This window comes from Leptonychotes weddellii, chromosome 10 (genome assembly GCF_054177405.1).
Source record: "Leptonychotes weddellii isolate Sample4059 chromosome 10, ASM5417740v2, whole genome shotgun sequence".
Lineage (NCBI taxonomy): Eukaryota > Metazoa > Chordata > Mammalia > Carnivora > Phocidae > Leptonychotes > Leptonychotes weddellii.
Window position 1 is genome coordinate 15,339,306 of NC_138378.1, and position 8,276 is coordinate 15,347,581.

The window sequence follows — 8,276 nt, forward strand, 5'->3', positions numbered from 1 at the left end:
ACTTATTTTAGAGAGAGAGGGGAAAAAAAAAAAAACATGAGTGGGGGAGGGGCAGAGGTAGAGAGAGAATCCCAAGCAGACTCCGCGCTGAGCATGGAGCCTGATGTGGCGCTCGATTCCAGGACCTCATATAGATGATGACCTGAGCTGAGATCAAGAGTTGAACGCTTAACCGACTAAGCCGCCCAGGCGCCCCTATCTCTTACTTTTTAAATTGCCTTATGGAACAGGTTTTAAAATGCCCAGTTACAGAAGAGAGAGAGGGGATGTGGCTTCCTCAGGATTGATCAGGCCCTCCTAGAGTGACCTGATTTCCGGCCCCCACGTTGACGGGTATGACTGATTATCAGAAGGATTTTCTTTCTCTTTCTTTGTCTCTACTTCCCGTCCCCTTTGTGGGTCTCCAGGATCCTTCATGATGGTGAACAGCTCTGGGAGGGCCTCTGGCCAGAAGGCGCACCTTCTCCTGCCGACCCTGAAGGAGAATGACACCCACTGTATCGATTTCCATTACTACTTCTCCAGCCGCGACAGGTCCAGCCCGGGAGCCTTGAATGTCTATGTGAAGGTGAACGGCGGTCCCCAGGGGAACCCTGTCTGGAACGTGTCTGGGGTCGTCACCGAGGGCTGGGTGAAAGCAGAGCTTGCTATCAGCACCTTCTGGCCACATTTCTACCAGGTATGGTGTTCTTTGGTTTGATTTTTTTTTTTAAAGTGATCCTAAATCTATATATCTCTTGCCCTACCTAGAGTTTGTTAGTCAAGAAAGACCTTCATTTACTCACTCACTGTGCACCTCGTGTTTACTGAGCCTCTCCTGGCCAGGCCTGCAGGCACAGAGGTGGTCCAGCATGGCCCCTGCTTCCCTGGAGATCGTGCTCAGGGAGGCTCAGGAAGAGGAGACCCGTGATACACAAGCAGTTACTGTACAGTGGGACACAGCTGGCTCTCCAGAATGCTGGGGGAACAGAGGCATTGAAGCCTTTTATAAATTAATTGCTTACAATCACCTGATGAGCAATGTACTACTATTATTCCTATTTTACGGATGAAAAATGTGAGGTTCTGAGAGCTGGGATAACTAGTCAAAAGATCACCACCCCCCAACCCCCCATCCCCCGGGGAAGAGGGTATTTGGGGAAAAGCAACTAGGAAGGCTTCCAGGCAGAGGTGGCAGCTAGGCTAAGTCTTAAAGGATGAATAAGTAATTATTGAAAAAGCAAGGAAAAGGCATTTGATTTGTCAGGTATGGTGCGTGCCGGGGGCTGGAGGAGCAAGCGAGAGAGTTTTTGCAGAGTTTGGAAATTCTCACTTGTTTAAGGGTGGGTCACAAAGGAGATACGCAGTGGCTCAGCTTGCGGAGGTGAGTAGGTCATGGCTGGCTTTGAATGCCAGGCCAAGGAGATGAAGTGTGATCCCTCGTCTAGAGCAGTGCTCCTCAAGCTGGGGCTGTGAAAGACCAGTTTTTTCCTTTCAACTCATTGTGGACCAGTCCTTTCATGACTGTAGTAAAAATGTCTCAGCAATGCCACATTGTTGCAAGAGCTTCTAAACACGTCTCCCACTTCCCCCGCTGCCTCCCGCTGCCTTCTCTCCCTGTGGGCTGAGAACACACAGGGCACAGGCTGCTGGCCGTCTGAAGAGCAGAGTGCACCACCTGTTGGGGAGCACAACTGTGGCCTGCTTGGCCTGGGACTCTTGAAAGCTTTTCTTTTTTTAAAACCACTTTATGTATTTAAGTACATGTCATAGAATTTACCCATTTAAGTGTGCAATCCAGTGATTTTTAGTAAATCTACAAAGTTATTCAATCATCACCATCAACCAGTTTTAGAACATTTTCATCACCCCAATAAATCATTTCTGCCTGTTGTTGAAAGGTTTTAAATAAGAAGGTGACATAGTCAGATGTGCATTTTAGAGACCTTTCTCTAGAGTCTGCTCTGAGCTTTGTGGTGAGAAAATGGACCTGAGGCTGACAAGGTTAGTGGCTGGGAACTTCTCAGACATCCTTCAGGTCAACGTCTATGGACTGTGTTCAACAGGTGGACTGTGCAGGTAGCCATAGGTATTATGTAAATGAGTGTAAGCATGCAGCTGTGCTCCAATAAAACTTGATGTATAAAAACAAGTGGTGGGCCAGATTTCACCTCTGGGCCATAGTTTGCTGAACTTTGATGTAAGTAGTAAAGCTGAGGTCTAGAGATGGATACTGAAGTCCAAGATCATATAGCAAATCATTGGAAAAGCTGGGACAAGAACCTGGATGCCTAATCCCAAGACTCCTCCCCCACCCCTCCACCCTGTATAACTGAGTATAAAGTAAGTGTGTCTATAAGTCCATGGATACCCCCAGTGAAGCCATAGGGCTCCAATTAGAAAACCCCTATCTAGGGCCTGATGCAAATGGATTATAGGATAGGGCCACAGGTGCAAGTGTAATGAGGAGGAAAAGTGATCCAGGGCAGGGACTGTTGGCCTTGCTCTTTGTTGGGATATGGAGGGGAAAGAGGACATTTCTTGGGCACCCCCTTTGTCCCAGCTCTGTGGTAAGCATACTGCCTCTCATTTACCTGTAACTCTTTGTGTTGGAGAGCAACATGTCTTGTGTTCTAGAGTAGGGCATATTATTAACTGAGGTTCCCATAATCCTTCCTAGGTCCTCTGGCACCAAGCTCAGTTTCCTGCTTTTGGGAGAAAAAGCACATTATAAGAATCTTCTACTTACTAGCTGTGTGATGTTGGATGTACCCTGTCATCTATTCTGAATCAGTTCTCTCATTTATAAAATGGAGAAGGAAATAGGTACAATGAAGGGTTCTTCTGTGGATTGAATGAGATAGCATATATATTAAACAATGTGTCAGGCTCATGGCGGGCCTCAGTGATTGTTGGAAGGGAGGAGGAACGGGGGGAGGAACAGGAGAAGAGGAAGGAGGAAGGATGCCTTTCGTGAAGAAATCCCCACCGTGATTGAGCTGTCCTCTGTAAGTTCTGTATCATCCCTGTGATGAGCATTCTCATCTGGGAGAGTTTTCTGATTTCTAACTTGTTGACCACTACAGCATCATTATGTTACATTATATCCTCTGAGCTTCGTGGTGACAAAGCCACTAATGTACTGAAAGCAGCAGTTTAGAACAGAAACCTCTCTTTCTCTGTCCCTCTCTGTCTGTCTGTCTGTCTCTCTCTCACACACACACACACACACGTAGCCACTAATGCATAGTCCTGTGGTCACACACCCAGAGGGGCACACACAGGTGCACCTGCACGCTCCCAGAGTCACTACCCCCACACATACCAGGGGAGAGAAGGGGGTGCTGTCCAGAGAGTCAAAGACACTTGCGGTGTGGATTTGAAAATTCATCAGACCCTGAGCTCTGGTCCTGTATGTGTGATTCTGTGGACTAAATACAGTTTTAGTTTTCAGCGGTGCTGGGACTCAGATCCTGATGGCTTATGTATTCATTTATTAAAGTCATATTTCATAGTTCCAAAATTGACTTTTAGCTCCATAATACACAGGGAAATTTCATCTTTCCTATTAGGGGGCTCTGTGACACCAGGGTCTCAGCAGGGCCAGGGATGAACGTCCCCCGGCCATGTACCCCCACACCTGCCTCCTCCCTGAAGAGCAGGGTCTTATTAAAACCACCTGAGCTGTGCTTTAGATCTAGGCCCCCTTGCAGGTGATATTAAGTCTGTTTTATGTTTTTAATGATTCTGCACTGTTCTGTCCTAAGATTTAGAAAAAAATAAGAGAAGTTTTTTACTGGTTTGAAGCCACCTGCTTACTCTGTTTTCCAGCACCTGCCTGGGTGAAGTTGCCTTTTATTTAGTGCTTGTAATTGCTATGTAGACCCATGAAATCTAGGGCATGCCAGGCTTGGATTCAACTGGAATTGAGATCCAGTCTCTTTCTCAAGGATCGGGCACTAGCATCTGGCACTCTGGAGGCTTAGTAACTTCACGTACAATTTAGGGGGGTGCATCTCACAGGGCGGGCACTTTCCCACCCTTCACACTCTCCCCCATCTCCTCTCTTTCACCTCCCCTCTTTGCTGAGCAGCAAACTCTCCTCCTCATTTTATTCAGGCCTTCTGGGGCTAGGATGGGAGAGAGGCTGTCTTGATTTCTCCCTAAGCAATTCCTCTCCATGAAAATACGTGGTCATCTTCCTAAAGGGTGCTGGTGAGCCAACATTTTTCTCTCTTTGGAGAAAATGTTTGCAGCCCCTTAAAACTTTTGCTGTACAGATTCTCTGCTCAAGGACTACAAAAGGTAAGGATAGAGTGCCCACTCCTTTAAAGCATGTCCTGACCTATCCATCCCTTCCCGCAACATGCACACAACCTGCTTTTTGGAGAGGTTGAGGGTGACTCATCTCTGAGCCTCTCCTGGGAAATAGTTCCTGACTTTGTCCAGCAGCTCATGCATGGGGAGAGGTTTGTGCTTTTCCATGTAAGCCTTAGGAGGTCTCTAAGGTTCCAGGGTCTGGGGCGTGTGTAGTTGACCGTAGGTCCATGTAGTGGCCTTGGGATTGAAGAATGTCCTGCAGAGCAGGTGAGTTTCCCAGCCTAGGCCTTCTGCCCCATCCCTGCCTGTCAGAGTCCCTGCCCCCACACACTGACATGGAGCATCCCTGGGTGTTGGCATGGTCTACTTCTGCCCACCCTCCGCCCTCCGTCCTCTCTGCCCTCCCTGCCACCTGTAAACAGCACTAAAGTAGCCTCTACAATTCTTTACCCACCTCAGTGCCAGCCTCGTTGAGAGAGTTCAGTGCTGAGGGGACCTGCCTCAGCAGGTGAGTTCAGATAGGCCTTAGAGGGTCCAGCATGGACCTTTTTCCTTTCCTTTCCCTTCTGGCTCTATTTCTGATACATCCAGTCTTGTTATCTGTGTTGACTCCTCACTCCCCAGGCATTGAGGGGGTCTATCTCATGGCAGCTTGCATGATTTTTATTAAAAAAAAAATTGTAATTCTGGAGTGGCGTACCCGAGCTAAGACCCTCTTGGCTCCTGTATGCTTTGTGAGCATTTTGCTCTGAGTGATCTGGCAGTGATGGGGAGGACTTACCCCAGTTCTGTCTTGGGAAGTGCTGTATTCTCCGCTGTATCCCCAGCCTGCCCTGTGGTGTAAATATCCTGTGGACCCTAGTTCTAGGATCTGAGGAGTCTGGAGACTTCATCAGGGATTTCGTGGGCTGCCATGGTCTTTTTCTCTCTGCTTCTGTACTTAGTCCCCATCACCTTTCCCCAACTCCCTTGGTTCCTGCAACTCCATATGGCTCTTTATTTCCATGTAACTCCATGTGGACCCAAAGTCCAGCTTGTGCCAGTTTCTTACAGTGGGGACTCCTATCAAAGAGTCTGTTGAGTGCGGGAACTTCAGTGGAAGCTTGAGGTGGGACTGGAGGGAATAGTTATGTTGGGTGGTGCATTAGCTTCTTCCTCCCCCCAGACCTAGCACCGTTCCCTGGGATTCCTGCTCTTACTGCCCATCCCTCTCCCCAGACTAAGAACAACAATAATAGTAATATTTATCAATATATTACCATGTATATTGCAAACCCTTTAAAATTATTAACTCATTTAATGGAAAGCCAGAGCATTCTTTCCCTTGTTTCTTTTTTTTTTTTTTAAAGATTTTATTTATTTATTCATGAGAGAGAGAGAGGCAGAGGGAGAAGCAGGCTCCCAAGGAGCAGGGAGCCCGATGCGGGACTCGATCCCAGGACGCTGGGATCATGACCTGAGCCGAAGGCAGACGCTTAACCATCTGAGCCACCCAGGCGCCCTCCCTTGTTTCTTATGGGATATTTTTCTCCCATGTTTGAGAAACCCAAGTCTAACCTACCCTGATGCTTTAAAAAAAAATTCTCAAGAGGAATTCTGATAAGTGAAAGATTCTCTCTCTCATTCTAGAATTGTTACTTCTGCAGAGGAAGGGAGAGCGAACAGTGAACTAATGTGTTTTCCTATCACCCATTCTCCCATGACCAGCCTTGCATTCATTAATGGAACACTTGTTCATAATTATGATACGGGTTAGACACTGGGTCATGATGCAAGAAACAGTCCAAGTGTTAAAAGAGTTCAAGTTATACTTTGATTAACTGGAAAAAAAAGTTAGAATTCTGCTTAACCATGTGTTTTGGTTAAAAGAGATTTGGACTGCTTTCCACTGAAGCCCAGTAATAGGTGTGGCTGTGCACTGTGAGCTAGGAGCCCAGGGCCTCAGTTCTCAATCTACCTCTGGCTCCCCTTCTGAGCTTTAGTAACACAGCTGTGCCCCCCCCCTTTTTAGGGCTTTTGAGAGACTGGATCAAGACTATGTAACAAATGGTCAATATTGCCAGCCTTCATTATTGTGGTTATATTTCTGTTTTTATTATTTTTATTATCATTCAGTCTCAGTTGATGAGGTGTCCTTTCTGGTCAGTACCAGTCCCTCACTGGAGTCCTGATCCCAATTGACTCCTCCTTCTAGAAGCTTGTTTCATTGATTCCCTCACCCCCTTCTGTGTTATCCTATTCCCTTGATTCATTTCTCTCTACCTAAAATCATGCTTAAATCTCTACCATCCCCACCCCAAAAAAAATCCTCTGTTGTGCTTTTAGCACTTGACCTTTGGCCCTAGCTCTCTTCTCTGAATTACCTACTCTGCATTCCATGGTGACCTCATCTAGTTCATCAGTTTCAAATGACATTTAAAATGTCATTGGTATGGCATTTAAAATGTCACCGGTATAGCCAAAGCTACCATATTTGTACTTCTGGTCTTAAATCACCCATGAGCTCCAGAAACAGAATGCCAGGGTCCCACTCAACATATCCATTAAGATGTTTGCTTGGCATCTCAAGCTTAGCGTGGCCAAAAAGAAATCCTGATGTTGCCCTGCCTGTGTGCCCATCACATGTTCCTTGTGTCATCTTCCTGTGTCAGTAAATGACACCAGAATCAACCTAGAAGCTCAAGCCCCAAGTTGAAGGGTCCTCAATGAGTCTTCTCTTTCCTTCACTTTTCCCCTCTTGCTCCCACAGCAATGATTTCATCTCTGCCTTCGAAATACCTCTCCAGCCATCGACGTCTTTGTTTTCCACCACCTTCATGAGAGCCATCCTTATCTTCCCATTGGATGACTACACTTTCCACAGCAGAGCCAGGAGAATCTCTGTAGAATGTAGATTAGCTTATGTCACATCCCGGCTTTAGAACTTTCGGTGACTTAGAGGAAAATTCAGACTCCCTGCCATGTCTTGTAAGACTCCATGTTGCCTGACCCTCCAGCTAATGCTCCAGCCTCACCTTGTGCCTCTCTAGCTTACTCACTGTATCCCAGCCACATCAGTCTCATTCCTGTGCTCCCATATCATCCCCAACTCTTCCCTGCCTCATGGCCTTTGCCCTTGCCCCCACATTTTCCTTGACAGGCTACTTTCATCCTTCTGGTCTCAAGTATCACCTCCACAGGGTTCTCTCCTGACCACTCTAAGTAAAGTAGACCCTCCTCCCCTTAGTTATTCACAATATTCTATTTATTTCCTTCATAATACCAATTACAAAATGAGTTTAATTTTATATATTTATTTAATGTCCATTTCCATTCGCTAGAATATGAAGTTCATCAGAGTTAGGACCTTAATTGTCTCATTCACTTTTATAGCCCCAGCATGTGTCCCAGTGTTTGGTACAGAGGAGGGTCTCTGTAAATGCTGAATGCATGAATGAATGAATGAATGAATGAAGATACTGTTTCTGTTCCCAGTGGGTTTGGAGTTTAGGGAATGAAATGATTTGGGAACAAGCAATTACAAGATGGTGTGATAGGCTGATAGGTGCTATAGTGGAATTAATTATGCCATGGTACATGACATAGTAATAATACAGCATGAAGAGAGACACAAAAATGTAATGCACCTTAGAGCATTTAATTTTTTTGTAAGTATAAAATAGCTCATTCTTTTGCAGAAAATTTAGAAAAATCTAGAAAATTACAAAGAAAATATCCATCTGCCATAATCTTCCTGGTATCATTCAAAAGATGCATTCAGAGATTATTACCACTCCTACTTTATCTTTTTTGAATTACCTGCTCAAGTCACTTGCCAGCTTTTCTTTTGGAGGATTTATTTTGTTGATTCTTCAGAATTCTTTTTTTTTTTTTTAAAGATTTATTTATTTATTTGAGAGAGCAAGAATGAGAGAGAGTACATGAAAGGGGGGAGGGTCAGAGGGAGAAGCAGGCTCCTCGCTGAGCAGGGAGCCCGA

The 8,276-nt window shown here is 45.7% G+C and overlaps 1 protein-coding gene across 1 annotated transcript in view; it reads left to right on the forward strand.

Annotated features, from left to right (window-relative positions):
- LOC145723750 (receptor-type tyrosine-protein phosphatase T-like) overlaps positions 1 to 8,276 on the forward strand; it is a 100,902-nt gene that overhangs the window by 61,314 nt on the left and 31,312 nt on the right. Inside the window, exon 3 of the mRNA XM_081832269.1 lies at positions 408 to 679. Within this exon, the coding sequence (XP_081688395.1) occupies positions 408 to 679 (272 nt within the window). The remainder of the gene's footprint in view (positions 1 to 407; positions 680 to 8,276) is intronic.